The 15,027-nt window shown below is 53.8% G+C and overlaps 9 protein-coding genes across 9 annotated transcripts; 4 read left to right on the forward strand and 5 right to left on the reverse strand.

Annotated features, from left to right (window-relative positions):
* Positions 1-554: 554 nt before the first annotated feature.
* On the forward strand, positions 555-1,130 carry M409DRAFT_63741 (uncharacterized protein; the record flags this gene model as incomplete). The annotated part of the gene is made up of 1 exon (XM_033815740.1): positions 555-1,130. One exon carries the CDS (start codon positions 555-557, stop codon positions 1,128-1,130), a length of 576 nt encoding a protein of 191 aa, XP_033672384.1.
* A 612-nt stretch (positions 1,131-1,742) lies between these two features.
* Positions 1,743-3,689, reverse strand: M409DRAFT_35781 (uncharacterized protein; the record flags this gene model as incomplete). The annotated part of the gene is made up of 6 exons (XM_033810442.1): positions 1,743-1,949; positions 2,016-2,547; positions 2,598-2,886; positions 2,924-3,129; positions 3,182-3,567; positions 3,630-3,689. Coding segments are annotated over 6 exons (1,680 nt in total), but the record flags the coding sequence as incomplete, so codon positions are not given.
* Positions 3,690-4,345: 656 nt separating this feature from the next.
* Positions 4,346-5,783, forward strand: M409DRAFT_63742 (uncharacterized protein; the record flags this gene model as incomplete). The annotated part of the gene is made up of 5 exons (XM_033815741.1): positions 4,346-4,762; positions 4,809-4,821; positions 4,860-5,245; positions 5,295-5,370; positions 5,428-5,783. The coding sequence occupies 5 exons, from the start codon at positions 4,346-4,348 to the stop codon at positions 5,781-5,783; spliced, it is 1,248 nt and encodes a 415-aa protein (XP_033672386.1).
* Positions 5,784-5,874: 91 nt separating this feature from the next.
* On the reverse strand, positions 5,875-6,371 carry M409DRAFT_50931 (uncharacterized protein; the record flags this gene model as incomplete). Its single annotated transcript, XM_033811674.1, has 2 exons — positions 5,875-5,964; positions 6,042-6,371. The coding sequence occupies 2 exons, from the start codon at positions 6,369-6,371 to the stop codon at positions 5,875-5,877; spliced, it is 420 nt and encodes a 139-aa protein (XP_033672387.1).
* A 491-nt stretch (positions 6,372-6,862) lies between these two features.
* M409DRAFT_63743 (uncharacterized protein) lies at positions 6,863-8,670 on the reverse strand (the record flags this gene model as incomplete). The annotated part of the gene is made up of 5 exons (XM_033815742.1): positions 6,863-7,189; positions 7,256-7,478; positions 7,537-7,770; positions 7,826-8,501; positions 8,562-8,670. The coding sequence occupies 5 exons, from the start codon at positions 8,668-8,670 to the stop codon at positions 6,863-6,865; spliced, it is 1,569 nt and encodes a 522-aa protein (XP_033672388.1).
* A 332-nt stretch (positions 8,671-9,002) lies between these two features.
* On the reverse strand, positions 9,003-10,592 carry M409DRAFT_63744 (uncharacterized protein; the record flags this gene model as incomplete). Its single annotated transcript, XM_033815743.1, has 2 exons — positions 9,003-9,096; positions 9,151-10,592. 2 exons carry the CDS (start codon positions 10,590-10,592, stop codon positions 9,003-9,005), a joined length of 1,536 nt encoding a protein of 511 aa, XP_033672389.1.
* Positions 10,593-10,949: 357 nt separating this feature from the next.
* On the forward strand, positions 10,950-12,506 carry M409DRAFT_63745 (uncharacterized protein; the record flags this gene model as incomplete). Its single annotated transcript, XM_033815744.1, has 1 exon — positions 10,950-12,506. The coding sequence occupies one exon, from the start codon at positions 10,950-10,952 to the stop codon at positions 12,504-12,506; it is 1,557 nt and encodes a 518-aa protein (XP_033672390.1).
* A 693-nt stretch (positions 12,507-13,199) lies between these two features.
* On the forward strand, positions 13,200-14,069 carry M409DRAFT_63746 (uncharacterized protein; the record flags this gene model as incomplete). Its single annotated transcript, XM_033815745.1, has 2 exons — positions 13,200-13,902; positions 13,954-14,069. The coding sequence occupies 2 exons, from the start codon at positions 13,200-13,202 to the stop codon at positions 14,067-14,069; spliced, it is 819 nt and encodes a 272-aa protein (XP_033672391.1).
* A 300-nt stretch (positions 14,070-14,369) lies between these two features.
* M409DRAFT_18617 (uncharacterized protein) lies at positions 14,370-14,636 on the reverse strand (the record flags this gene model as incomplete). Its single annotated transcript, XM_033804577.1, has 2 exons — positions 14,370-14,461; positions 14,525-14,636. 2 exons carry the CDS (start codon positions 14,634-14,636, stop codon positions 14,370-14,372), a joined length of 204 nt encoding a protein of 67 aa, XP_033672392.1.
* Between the last annotated feature and the right edge of the window lie 391 nt (positions 14,637-15,027).

Genomic DNA, 15,027 nt, shown 5'->3' on the forward strand with positions numbered 1-15,027 from the left:
CGTCGACAAGAGTACACGCGAGGAAGACAAGCGAACCCTGACCTGTTGCCCCCTAATTGAATCTGCTGGATCCCAAAGCCACCCCAGATTCCCCACAGCATCAAGACGCGACTCGGAGTATAACATGGGTCGTGGGGCTTCCCCACACAGCCTTTCGTGACAATCCTTCGCCGAACGCCTTTGCCGAAGCACGTTCGGAGAACACTGGAGACTCCCATTAGTCAGTTATAATGGAGATAGCGGTACTGATTAGCTGTGAGCAGACTCCGGCTACGCCTGCAAAAGCGGTCGACGTCGAAATGGGTGTACTTGTTAGCGTACGCACGGATCACACATCACATGCCCATGGCACTTACTGCAATGGCTCGGGAAAGTGCTGTATGGACAAGACCCACTGCAAGCAGTAGCTAAGAAACAGATCACCTTCCAGATTCTAGGTCAAAATGACTGAGTACCCCAGGTTCCACCACTTGGTCGTTCGACTTCTAAAGCCTTGCCAAAGCCTTCAAGGCGTTATCCATCCCGAACTTCTCCCTTCGCAGAGCCCTACCAATATGTCCACCGATGACACCGAATTCACAGGATCTCCCCTCCACGTCCCTATGCTACACATAACAACCCACAACGCCTCCGGCCAAGCCATCATCCACAGCACCCAAAAGCCCATCGCGAAACTCTACCCCAAACACCGCTTCACAGCAACAACCCTCTACTCCACCTCCACCATGCCCGCAAACCTCAACGCCGACGCCGACCTCGACGCCCACACCACCCTGCTGAAGAACGTAAACACCCCCATCGTCCAACCCAACGGCACAATCCTCCGCTTCGCCGACTTCGCCCCTAACAGCCACGGCTTCATGCACCGCACGCAAAGTCTCGACTACGGCGTCGTGCTGGAGGGGACGGTCGTGTTGGAGCTAGATGATGGGAGTACGACGACGATGACGAAGGGGGATACGGCGGTTCAGAGGGCTACTAAGCATGCGTGGCATAATCCTAGTGGGACGGAGTGGGCAAGGGTGTTGTTTGTGTTGCAGGATTGTGCGCCGCTGGTTGTTGAGGGGAAGGTGGTTGGCGACGATTTGGGTTCGGCGAGGGGGGCTTTGTCGGCGAGGGGGAAGGATTGATGAGAAGGGTCGAGAGTGGTTTTTGTTTTCGTCGATGTGGAGGTTTAGGAAGCAGGTCAACATTTCTCCCATGCTTCGATACTAGCATCTTTTCTCTGCTGTTGTATGTCATTCCGCCGCAGAATACGATTCCTCGCCAGAAAAGCTGCTGGAGCCGGCGATCCAATCTCCAAGATCAAAGTCCTCCAGAGCCAACGAATCCAGTTCTTCCCGGTTCAGGCCGGTGAATGTACTGTGCGAGAGATCGAGCATAGCTGGTTCGAAAAAGGGGTGGACCATGTCGGGAACGATTTCGTCGGCTCTTTGCTCACCATCAGAAGGGGTCAAGAGAACGTCTCGTGTTCCCGTTCCAAGAGTATTTCCATGCTGCCCGCGGTGATGTATATCATTTGCCTGTGGTGAAGGACGCCGCGGATCAGTCGGAGGGCCTTGTAGGTTCGTATCGGGCGAGATGGCTGGTAGAGACAGGACATTGGACAGCGTTGGTGTTAGAATCGATTGTTGACCCTCCACGCTCCTTTCTGATTCCTCATAATCTCCGTAGCTTGTGTCACTGTGGTTGTCTTGTGCCGTCCCCGGGTGCCGGGGAACAACGGATTCTTCCATGCCCAGGTTGGTACTTTCATCTCCAGCATTGACAAACCCCCTGCACCGAGTACGCAGGATCTCGACAAAACCCAGTATCGAGATTCGAGCGTGAGCAGCATTGACACTGAAGTTGACAAGATTATGGATATCAGCATTCTTGGGCTCGTCTTCCAGAATGCTCGTCGCTGCATGCTGTTGATGCATCTTGTACAAGCAGGCCACGTGGAGTTTCTATAAGACGCGTTCATCAGTCGTCCATTGCAATAGTTTTTGACACATGAAAGCGACTGCACATACCAGCAAAGCTGCAAATTTCCAATGTTTTGCCAGTGCACTTATCACCCGGATGTTTGCCTGTACGTTCTCGATGACCCATTGTCTCCTCACAAGATTGGCGCACCAAAGGAACGGCATCTGGATGGCGCAGCCGCTGTACGCGGCGTATGCGATGAATGTGTGCGCTGGAGTCAAAGTTGAATGGACTTCCAGGGCGCATCTCATTAGTTCCGAGGCGGCGCATGCATGGTCAAATGCTCGCTGAGCCGATCCCTGTCGAGCAGCGAGAAAGTCATCGTCCGCGAAGCTCCATGAGAAGAGAGGCACGATCGAGGCGTGCAAGGCACAGATGGATTGGTGGTAGATCAAGTTGAGAAGAAGTATTCTCGAAAGATCCTCTCTTGGTACAGCAGACATTGTCGATGGCTCGAGTTTTAGCCCCGGCGGAAGTTTGGACCACCACTGTGACAAGTTGTCGTCCAACGCATAGATCCCGACCAAACTGTCCCGAATGCTGCAGTTGGGATTTTTGATGTGTGAGAGCACGGATGACCTACCACGCAAGTTAGCCTCACTTCGCGTAAAAATGCCTTGAAGATCAACCATAGGGTGAAGGCATTGACAAGTTCACCATAGATCCCTCCGTTACTATAGTCAGATACAAGAGTGACTTTACGTCCCCTTGCGGATCCAATGGTGAAGTCTGACTCGGGCCATGGCAGCGGCAATTGTTGCATATCTACCACTTGGTCAAGCAGCACCAACGGCTCTCCTAGTGCGCACTGCATGAGGTACAAAGCCCAAAGGCGGCGACGCTGAAGTTCAAGTTGCAGCTCGTTGTGCTCCCCGGAAGGAGTGAGGCCTCTTATATGGAGACACAACAATGCATTCCCTAATCCTCTGTTAGCAGAATCGACCTCCAATGTCACGTTCCGCTGCCTTGCCTTTGTAGAGGTAGCATAGTCTCCATGAACCCTGAGTGTACCAAAAGAGGCCAAGAATACAGAAAGTGACAATGTTATCTTCGCAACATCTCTGAACGTTCTCGAAGACCAGTTTGCCGGCTCTGTTCGCCCATTCAATCATGAAGTCATGTTCTCTCAACGAGTATGTCCCGTGGCGATCGCGGTAGAAGCTTGAATTAAGAGGTTAGAGTTGCCCCCAAGCGGGTGGCCGCCCATACGTACTTGGCTGACCAGGCACAGAAGCTTAACACGACATGTGGACTCGCTGATCCCTCCTCTAGCGACTCGAGGAAGCTTGGCTTGTGCAAGAGCAGAGAGGCATTGTAGGCCGTATCGAAGAACAGATTCACCAGTGTGAGGACGAGAGACTTCGAGATACCCAGGTACACGTCATCAGCCTGGAGAGTGGCGTTTCTTACCGGCCTCGAGTTCTGCGGCCTTCGAGCATGTAAGCTTGTTGATGGCCATGCGGACAAGCTGCTTGCCGTTGGCTGTGAAGGTGGCTCGGTCTGCGGCGGTCTGCTGCTTGGAGACTCATTGGAATAGAGGCAGTTGCGTCGCAGCCTAGTGCAACGCTTACAGACAGGTCGATCTCCAGAACAGCGTAACTGCAAAGACCTGTTAGCAGATATGAAGAAGCTTATGGATATCGCACTGTTCATGAGCGTACCTTTTGACGTTTGCATGCAGTGCAAGCGCTTCTCGGCCGTCCGATTGGCGAAGACCACATTGTGAGGCGGCCTCTCAGAGACGTGTTTGGAGTTTCTAGGGAAGTACTACTGACGTTCTATGACCTGTACGTCCTCCTTTAACGAGGTTCTGGCGCCGTCGCAGCTGTGGGCCGTAGGCGGACATACCGGACACCAGCACAGACTACGAATGTGACCGCTGGATGTCTGGTAACTGTCTAGTCAATTCTGGTGTTAGTGCAGATGATGCTGTGGTGAGCTCCGGATTAATAATAATGCAGAGCTCTCTACGATTTACTGCCCCGCAGCCTGAGAGCACGAAGGACAGTCAAGCTTTGTGGACGCGAAGTCCAGACATCAACCTCATCTTTCCCCGGGTTCAACGGGAGGAGCATGTCCCGGACTGGAAAGGGTCTGGTGACAAATTGGCAGAGTCAGAAGATCACTCTCGCAATGCTCAGTCATGCACATGTCGGCTGCCCCTTTTTCCGAAGTTCGGAAAACAAGCCGTGGTGGAGACAATCCTTTGCCGAATGTGCATGCTCTCCTTCCTTCACGCACCGAGATTAGCCTCGAACGCAGGATGACGGTGTATGCTCCGAGCAGTCGTCGAAGCACATGGTGCACACAACGTAGTCGCTAATAAGCGGTCCTACTTCCAGGACAACCGATGAGATGCCCTTGAACATCCTGCTCAATGACTTCCTGGCTACCCATCCCAGACGACTCAGACTTTTCACTTTGTAACTTACCCTATGGAGTCTTTAGCACCGTAGACGACAGCCCTCGCATAGGCGTTGCTATCGGCGATCACGTCGTCGACCTCAAAGCTCTCGCCAACGACCATATCTTCGACGACTTCGGCTTCGACACCGAATGCTTGCAAAATCCGACTTTGAACGCCTACGCAGCCTTGGGTAGGGGTGTTCACGGCCGTGTTAGGAGTAGACTGCAAGATTTGCTTGTTTTAGAGACGAAGCTTGGATCTGAGTTGCGAGACAATGCAAATCGCCGCAAGAGATGCCTGGTCCCCATGAAGAGCATCACCATGCATATGCCAGTCGCCGTGGGGAACTTCACCGACGGCTTCGTGGGACTGTATCATGCAGAGAATGTAAGCTGTGACGATGCCCCCAGAATCGTTCACGATGCTCACCGAGATGTACCGTGGCAGTCCGCAGGCTTCCTAAAACCTGGCTCGAGTATCACAGAGCTCATTCCCTCGTTCTGGGATGCCCCGACAGCCTACCAAGGTCGCGCTTCGTCTGTTGTTGTCTCAGGCACTCCGATTCACAGACCTCGAGGTCAAACGCGAGTCAATGGTAAAGCAATATCTGGGCATTGTCAAAAGCTCGATTTCGAAGTCGAATTTGCGGCGATCGTCGGCCAGGGTAACAACTTCGGAGATGCCATTGATGTCGACCAGGCGGATGATCACATCTTTGGGTACGTTCTGTTGAATGACTGGTCTGCCAGGGATTTTCAGCAGAGTGAGTTCGGGCCCTTCACATGCAAGAACTTTGCGACGTCGATTTCGCCGTGGGTTGTGCCGTTTGAGGCGCTGGAGCCGTTTCGTGTGCCTCCTACCAAGGCTGATGTAGGTAGATGAACAAGACCGACATCCAAGCCGGGCTGACATGTGATAGCGTCCGTTACCAGACTACTTAGTCCAGAAGAAGCTGAAGTCGGCGTACGATATTCCAATTCAAGCTACGCTTGAAGGTAAAGCACGCACACCACTCCCCTGTTTGGCAGGGCTGACTTTGCGAACGTCCGCAGTTGCCGGGCAAAAGTATCAGATGTCCCGTTGCAACACCAAGCATGTCGTGTTCTCCTTTGCGCAGATCATCGCTCACCACACTCGCGGCGGATGTCCACTTGTGCCCGGTGACATTATAGCCACCGGAACCATGTCTGGGCCCTCTCGCCCAGAGTTCGGATGCTTCATGGAGCTCTCGAGGGTCGGGACGGAGGCGTATGGAATGGAGTCTGTGGATGATACAGGGCTGAAGATAAGTCGGACTTACCTTGAGGATGGCGACGTGGTGGAGTTTACTTGTCAGCTTCGTTCTCCGGACGGCACTGGAAGGATTGGGTTTGGTGCTTGTCGGGGCGAAGTGTTGCCAGGCAAGTAGAGGAGGATAATCTTGACCGACAGAATGAAGCCTCATGATTCATCCACCTACGCTGCGTTTTTCAATTTCCTTCTCCTCCTCGCCAAATGGCTTAGAACTCATACGCCGGCTCCAATCGATTCCGCCCATCAAAAGTCGTATACTCCGCCTCATCCAGATCAATATCCTTGAAAAGGCGGGTCTGCCAATACCATTCAGCACTCGCAACATAAACAACGAGAGGCGAGGAAAAACCAGACAGATGAAAGTGAAACTCACATTCATAGCCAAAAACGGCCTCTCCCTCTCCGACGCCGCATCCTTAAAATCAATCAACACCGAACTCCCACACCCACCACAAAACCTATGCGGTTTCTGCTTCTTCCCGAAATAATAATCCTTCAAGAATGCGTCACACCCGGCCTCGAAGACGACGTCTTCCCGCTTGGGGTAGACGAGCAAGTACCCGAGTTTCGTGCAGATGGAACAGTTGCATTTGTTGATTTTGCCCGGGCCCGCGGGGGCTAGGGCGATGGGGAGGGTGACGGTGTAGCGGATTTGGTTGCAGTGGCAGTTTGCGGTGTAGGTTGTTCGTTGGTCGGTGGACATCTTGGGGATGAGGGTTGTTTTGGGGAGGCTGGGAGAGGGGTCAAAGTGGGCTTTTAGGGAAGATGAGAAGAGGTAATAGATAAGTTAGCAGAGATAAGTAGAGATAGATTGTGAAGAGGTGAGGTCGAATCGTTACAATGCCACCTCACCTACCGCTCTGGGTGGGTCTCTCTGCCGCCATTTTCATCTCAGCTGCTTCTTTGAGGTTCGCTTTGGAATCCTTCGACTTGGTTTGTAATATTATCATTGCGCCGGCTGATTGCCACTTCTCGTTTTATAGGGAGAAGCGCATCAGAAAGATAGACATCTTTGGTGTGGAGTTTTTTTTAAGTTAAATAGGGCGGAAGAACAATTCCAACCTTGATGGATATTACTAAAATAGGATGAAGAGTGCAGTCGAGATAGGTAGGCGCCGCTTCAATACTTAACAGTATTTATCTATCTGCTCTACCCGACTGGCGATCTCACTCCCAACGACAGAAGCACCGAGATCAATCTTGCTTCACACCAATCTTCCCTACCCTCCGCAACCCCAACGCACCTGTGAGACCCACCAAAACCATCATGGCAAACAAGGCCCAGAAGACAATCCGATACCCATCCATCAGGGCTTTCGGGGACGACTTGTTGACTTCGTCCGAGTTGGCCGTGACTGTTGTGGTGATGACTTGAGTTACGGTTAAGCCAATCGAGGTGCCGAGTTGCGCGCAGGTGTTGAACACGGCGCCGCCTAACGCCTGGGTGCGGGAGGGAAACACCGCGGAGATGATGAGTAGACCGACGGTGAAGAGGGTGTTGGTGCAGACTTGCAGGAAAACCTGTGGAGGAATGTGTCAGCGGCACGTCGTTACCGCGTATTCAACAGCAGATAGTGGGTCACTTACCTGTGCGGTGAACGCCATGTACCAGTATGGCCATTGTGGTTTGATGACGGCCATGAGAAGTGGCGATAGAGCGGTGGCCGCGGAGGCTGTCAATACCACCAACATGATTGGCAGTCGATTCACAAAGTATCCAATCGAGATGTTGATGAGCACCGCTGTAATCAGGGCGGGGAGAATGCGGATTGATGCGTCGAGCGCTGAGAGGCCTTGGACTTGTTGGAAGCTGGGTGACCGTTAGGATCCGTCCCTTGTGTAGCACGAGGCATAGGCAGACGACTCACAACAAACTGCAGAACAGCTCCATGTTATTGCTGACTGCATTGGACAACAGTACCATGATACAAATGCTCGTAAAGCTAGCGTTGCGCCAAAGTGCATTTGGCATCACTGCTGGACGGTTGTGCTTGACTTGATAGTTCATCCACCAGATGAACGCTGGAATCGTGGCAACACTGATGACCAGCAGCGCAATGTTGGAAGCGCGGCGGATGTTGTTGATATCGGATGAGAGCATCCTGCCATCATTGTCAACGCTGGTATCAGCCATACCAAACGTTGCGGAATACTTACGCCAAGACGTATGACAGGATCGATATTCCAGCACTGAGAATCATTGTTCCCACCCAATCAATCTCCAAAGCAAGCTGCTTCCATATCGTGCGCATGGGTCTTGCTGGCCGAGGATCATGTGGCAAAGCCCAAAAGCCGAAGACACATAACGCAGCAGTCGTAGCCCCGGCAAGGTAGAACGCTGGACGCCATCCGACACTGTCCACCATGACACCTCCCAGAACGAGACCCAGCAAGAATCCGAGCGGACTGGAGAACCCGAGACACGAGAACCCCAGGTTCCGCGGCCGCCCAACCGCAATGTTGGTGGAGATGATAGACACAGATGCTGGGACCGCCATGGCGAAGGAGACGCCTTGCAGGCCGCGGAAGGCAATGAGTTCGCCTCCGGTTCGTGCTCCGCCGCAGGCGAAAGCACTGGCGATGAGCAGCAGGTTGGCCGCTAGGATAATCGGCCTCGTACCCACGACATCTGCAATCGATCCAGCTAGCATCAGACATGAGCCGGCGGTGAGGTAGAAGACGGACGTGGGCCAGAGAAGAAGGCCCGTCTCCAGCTTGACTGTGTCGATGATGGCAGGCAGACCAACCACGGCGATGCCATTGCAAAAACTGGAGAAGAGTTGCAGGCCGATCAATTGAGCAATGACGAGTACTGCTCGACTCGTGGACAGGACTGTTGTTGCTTCGTCACTTGGTGATACGTCAGACGGTTCGTCCGCTGGCAACGCAGGGCTTTCATGTGACGGAGTGGAGGCCGGAAGGTGGGTGTTGATTGTGACATGCTTCGAGTTTGACTCGAGTGTCTGTAGCTCGACGGTCGTCGTCGTCGTCGTTGTTGCCATTTCCAGGACCGATGGGAGAGTACCCAGGCACAGAATCTGGGTTAGTGTGAAAGTATTTATTACAAAGGAGCGGGTTCGAAGGATCTATGACTCCGAGCTCGGCTTACTAGTGGCCAGGCTGGATACCTAGTTTTCTTGGTCAGATCACGGGAGAAATCGGAATTACTTAGCTTGATGGACATTACTCAAATAGGAATTAGGAACGTGAACGCAGATTGCTGTCTTGTAGTTTTGTGGAGCCACTGTATGCGGGGCTCTGCTCAGGCACGAGCAACTATGATACACGGTTATCATGTCAAGCGTTGATCATTCAGTGGCAGCATGACAATGCACTAGCTGCGCTCGCTTCCTCGCAGACGGACGACCTGGCCGTACTTCTGCAGCTTGGTGATGAGCTGATCACCCTGCTTGACGACGTCGTTGTACCTGTAAACCACAATATCAGTTATCACTCTACTTATCGTTGGATGTCAAACTTACTGCTTGTTCTTGTCATCCGCCCGCTGTGTCTCGATGATACCTCTCACACGATCAATCGTGCATGGTAACCGCTGGCTGGCAATGAACGGAGCCAAGTCCTTGTCCAGCCAGTCCACGCTCACTCCAAAGCTGCTGGCCATGCTCTCCAGACCAACGACCTTGTAGCTCTGCAGCAGCTGCGCATACGCTCGCAATCTCATCTCACGCACATACCAGCCCTTGTGCTCGTACAGGTATCGATCCTTTGATAGGAAGTTCTGCTCAACAGCAGCCAGCGCGGTGAAGAAACCCGAGTAGTTGCCCGAGTACAGGCTTTGAATCATGTTGGCCAGAGGGCGGAAGTCGACCTTTGGTTCGGCCTTGGCTTGAGCTTCGGCAGAAGCAGAGCCTGATGCAAGAGTAGTGAGGTTGACAGCGGTAGGTTGTGGTGTTGCAGTCGAGTCGATGTTCATGGTATCCTCATCAGCACCTGGACCTGCTGACGCTGCACCACCGAGCGCGGCGAGACGATCCGACTCGCTGCCACTGCCAAAGACTGCGCGTACCTCAGGAGCGTCCACAACCTTGGATTTGAAGTCGCGGCGAGGGAGGGAGACAGAGCCTGCCAGTGTGGCGTAGGTGACGAGATTGCTGTATGAACACAGCTCGGTGGAGGTGAATGTGGAGAGGGAGTCGAGGAGCAGCGGTGCAGCCAGGTTGTGTGCGCGGATTGTGAGCAGGTGCAGGCCTTGGTAGGCCTTGAGACGATTGCGCCTGTCCCAGTCACCACCGCTCTCCACCAACTGCTGTGCTCGGTCCACGTTCTTCTTCACAAGGAGCTTGTCGTCGAAGAACAGCCCTACGCGGATGATGGCAAGAACGATGTCGATCTTTGTGCCCAGAATGCTCGTCTTGTCCAACAGCTTCTCAAACTCCTCCAACGCCTTGTCCTTGTCACCGACCTTGGCGTAGAACTCGGCCCTCTTCCCTCGTGCGGTCTGCACCTCCGTCTCTCCTGCCTGCTCGACGGCCTCATCCTCCTCTTTCTGAATCTCAGCCAGCTCCTTCTCGTTGTCACTGCGCAGGCTCTCGTACAGCGCCTCATCCCAAGGGAGCTCAACCGTGGTGTCTGTCTTGCCACCCAGCACACCCACGATCGACGGAGCGTTGATGCTGCTCGTTCTCCTCAGCATATGTAAGGGCGATGGAGCGGTCGAGTTAGTGTTGGCGCGGCTGATGGTGGGCGAGAGAACAGCGCTGCCTTCGCCTGCAGCATTCAGCTTCCCGGACTGAGGGTGTGCCAGGTAGGCGTAGAGAGGAGCCATCTTGTTCTCCTTGATGCCATCTTGCAGTGCGGTCAGGGCAGCTTGCTTTGCCTGGGCATCGGTGGATGGTGAGGCAAGCGAGAAGACGCTCTGGGCCAGGGCCAGCTTGGGGAAGGTGAGGTATTGCGGTTCGCCCATCTTGGGCAGGTGGATGGAAGTGCTGTGTCAGAGGTGTGAAGGAGATTTGATTGAAATCGGGCGGGTTTGATCGTGATTTGATTGAACCAGGCGGCGAGATGATGATGTGGTCGAGTGTTTGGCGACGGTGTTGCTGCTCTCACATGCGGCATCCGATGCGGCTCAACGAAGGTTGCGGGAGTAGCCGAGAGCTCTCCGGCCGCCCTTGCAGCTAAATCCGCACGTCACCAGGCTTCACCTCCATCCTCCATCTCAACAAGCACGTGCTTTTCAAATACACAACTAATTCAACTGTCGCTTCCGATCCAGAAAGACACAGAAACACAACAACCACAAAGTTGCACTCGAGTCACGACGATGCCTTCAGAAGAGCCCCCGCCGACAGACACCACACAACGGCGCATCGCCGCGAAGAGGAAGCGTGAGACGCCAACATCACGAGCCAACAAGGCGAGTAAGACGGGCACTCCAAACGCATACTCGCGACGGACTCCACCTCCCCAGGATCCCACTCAAGCAGACGACGAAGACGGCGACAAATCACCGCCAAGACAGCTGAAGAGGCCAGGAGGCGGGTCGCGAATCGCTGCTGCGAATCGAGAGGCTGTCGAGAGGCAGCGAAAGCAGAGGGAAGAGGAGACCCGGAAGAAGATTGCCGAGAGGCAGCTGGGTGGGACCGAGATCATCGCAGAACACTATAATTCCGTGCCAGAGCGTGGTCGAGAATGGCGCCAAGCGGAGAGCAAGATTTCTGGACTACGAAGCTTGAACAACTGGATCAAGTCCACCCTCATTCAGAAGTTCTCACGGCCGGAGATACCGACACGAGATCTCAACGTGCTGGACATGGCATGTGGAAAGGGTGGTGATCTGGGCAAGTGGGAGAAGGCACCACAAGTACCCGTGTTGTACGTCGGGTGTGACATTGCTGCGGTGTCAATCGAGCAAGCACAGGAGCGGTATAGAGAAAGCCAGCGACGAGGCCGAGGACGATACCAACGAGGCCCGCCCATGCAAGCCGAGTTTTACGTGCAGGACACCTTCGGCCACTCGTTGGCTGAGATTCCCATCATTCGCCAAGTCGGCTTCAACCCAAATGCTGGACCGGGAAACACCATCATTCAACCTGGCATGATGGGTGGAGGCTTCGATGTTGTTAGTATGATGTTCGCTCTCCACTACTCTTTCGAGTCTGAAGACCTGGCGCGAGGCATGCTGCGAAACGTCGCTGGAGCTCTGAAGAAGGGCGGTCGATTCTTTGGTGTAATGCCGAATAGCGATGTGATTGCGACGAAAGTGCGTACTTTGCTCTCAAATGGCAGCCCGGATGCCGCGCCTGTCAGCTCCACGCCAGCAGAAGATGAAGATGACTGGGACCCTGAAAAGCCCTCTGATTCCAACGCAGCGGCCAACGGAGACGATGACGACGATGATTGGGATCCAGAAAAGCCTTCGGGACCAGTGGTCAACGGCTCAACCCCAGCCGAGAATCCAGAGGCCAGCAAAGAAGCAACCACCAATGGCGCAGAACCAAAGGAAATCAGCTGGAAGAACGACCTCTACAGCGTGCGCTTTCCACCACGTCCACCACTCGCACGCGATGGCACGTTTCGACCACCATTCGGGTGGAAGTACCATTACCACTTGGAGGAAGCTGTCGAAGCTCCTGAGTTTGTGGTTCCGTGGGAGGCATTCCGAGCATTGGCTGAAGATTACGGACTCGAACTTCTCTACCGCAAAGGCTTCCGTGAGGTGTTCGAAGATGAGTCTGCCGATCGTGAGTTGGGTATGCTTGCCGAGCGCATGAAGGTGCTCGATCGAGACCGAAGCAAGCCAAATGGTGGTCTTTTGGTGAGGGAGGACGAGATGGAGGCTGCGGCATTCTATCATGCCTTCTGCTTCTACAAGACCTGATTTCGCCGTGCAGCTCTTTTCCGGCCAATTTTCTCCTGCAACCGCAATCACAAATCACGTGGCCTCTAGAAGGGATGCCTGTCGAAGGTAGAGACCTTTGCGCCGTATTTGTGGCATCGAATGAGCTCTGTGTGTGACTGAGCACATTATGCAAGCAGCTCTCTTGGATTTACAAGGCTGGTGCCGTCTCGCGCTCAGAGCTGAAAGTGGTTTAGCTCCAGAACGCAAAGTCCGTGGAAGGATTGCAAGATGCATCTTCGCACACCAACGATCGGCAAAAATTTACGGTCTACGGCCGGATAGCATAGGATTGCAACAAGGATTGGGGGAATTGTGTCTCCTGTTGTTGCCTAAAAGTGACAAAGTAAGGCTTGTTGCTGCTACTTCATCCTCCATCACTTCCTCGAATTTGAAGGATGCGATTGGCTTTACTGGGTTTCCGTTGCGAAGGATGGCCAGTGGGTATAAGAGGGTCGGAGGTATGGCCTGAGAAGTAGGCATTGGAGGTATACTGTTACTCACGCCTCTAAGCACCTCAAGCCGTTGGGTTGAAATGCATCACGTCTTCCAGCACCTGCTTCCCTTCTTCTCGATCTACTTGTTCCATTGACGCTCTCTCGACAACTCAACTAGCGATCTCCGAACAATCACAAACCATCCACCGCCAAACCACCAAACGTACCCTCACGCAACATGGACGGCCCGCCGCCTTCCTCAACAACACCAACAACCGACCCCTCAAAACTCGAATCCACCAACACGACAACAACCCTCCCACCCCTCCCCCTCAACCTCTCCACCCACAAACCCTTCATAACCCTCCACTGGCTTCCCATAATGCTCACCTCCGGAATCCTCCCCATAACTCTCTACTTCGCCCTCCACTACGGCACCTCCCTCTCCCTCACCGTCGTCCTCACCATCCCCCTCGTCCTCATGGGCGTCGTCTCTCTCACAGCCCTCCTCCGGCGGAGCTGGAGACTTTCCTGCAAGGAGTCGGCTTGCCGACCTTTAGGGTGTGAGGCGATGCGCTGGAGCGGGGATTTCTTCCACTGGAATTTCCTCGGCGGGTTCGTGGTTCTGACGGTGGTGATTTCCGTCGAGATAGGGGTGGGGAGTCTCTGTGCGTTGCCGTTGAGTCTTCCGATCTTCTACATCAGCGTTGAGCTGCTGATTGCGCAGGTGGCGATGCGGGCGGGGTGGAGGACGCCGGTGAGGATGAGTAGTCTCCCCAGAGGTAGTCCCACTCACCCTGGGACTTTCATCCTTGTGGAAGACGTTGTGGCTGTTGATGGGGGGTTGGGGAGGGAGTGGAGAGAGGTGTGGGGGAGGCGGTATGAAGCTGATGGTGAGCTAAGGGCTTTGTTGAGGAGGTTGGATCTGCTCTGGGCGATTAGTGGGTTGTGTGTTTCTGCGGTGATTTAGGGTGTTGTGTTTGGGGTCGAAGATAAAGACATTGGGTATACTGTGGGTTGGGGACTGCCCTGGGTTTGGGCGGGGGATATGGTTGTCATCACGATTTGGATGGTGAAGAGGATGTTGAGACGGCAAAGGGGAAGGTGAGAGTAGAACAATACCGTTGCTTGAGCAATGAGAGAATTTGGAGGACAGGTTGCCGATGATCGTGGTGTGAGTTTGAGATTTACTTCTCATGTGTGAATCAAAAGCGCGGACTCGCTAGAACTATTTGGGCCCCCGACAATGCTTTCACCATGGTTGCTGACTTTTGATATATTGTTCTTTCACGTCGCATGGATATGCTTGTCGGGCAGGCCGACCATGAACCGCAGCAGCTCATTCGATCAAATATATCATGCCCCTAGCCATAGACACACTCCACAAGAAATCAGCGTCTCCCCTGCATCACACAATCAATCTCTTCAGCTTACACTCCCAGTGTTGCCCGACGCAACTCGCAGCACTCGGTGGGTCGCAGTGGAAGGTCTGACCATTATCTGTGCATTTACATCAGTCAATCTGAGAAAGATGTAGCTCTTGGTGCAGCGTCGAGGGCGTACCGAGACAGCAGTTCTCCTGCGAAGGCTGCCCATTGCAATCGATTGCCCAGGCTTGGGAGGCCAGGGAGGCGATGAGGAGGAAGGCGAGGTTGGTGAAGTTGGTGAAGTTCATGATGTCGCTTTTGGAGATCTGAGTAGTTCTGAGTTATCCGGAGTGCTTCAAGTGGGAGAGATGTGAGGTGGGGGACCTGGTTTGGATCTGTTATATAGTAGGCGAGGGATTCAGCAATGCTGAACGGACCATGGCGATCTAACTACGACCATACATTCCCGAACTGGCCCACGGCGTCATTGGCTATGATCACTACCAAATTCAGCAAGACCAGGAAGTTTCATGTAATTAAAGTAGCACGCTTTGCCGTCATTCGAGGCTGTGACGCTGCGATACAGCCGCTTCCCCTGAGTAGTCAGCTGCGAGCCTCGCAATGGGATTGCTGACGACGAGCGAACGTCGCAGCTTCTCGAGTACTAAAAATATTAGCATGACGGCCATGTATCCTCAT

Source organism: Zasmidium cellare (genome assembly GCF_010093935.1).
Source record: "Zasmidium cellare ATCC 36951 unplaced genomic scaffold M409scaffold_5, whole genome shotgun sequence".
NCBI lineage: Eukaryota > Fungi > Ascomycota > Dothideomycetes > Mycosphaerellales > Mycosphaerellaceae > Zasmidium > Zasmidium cellare.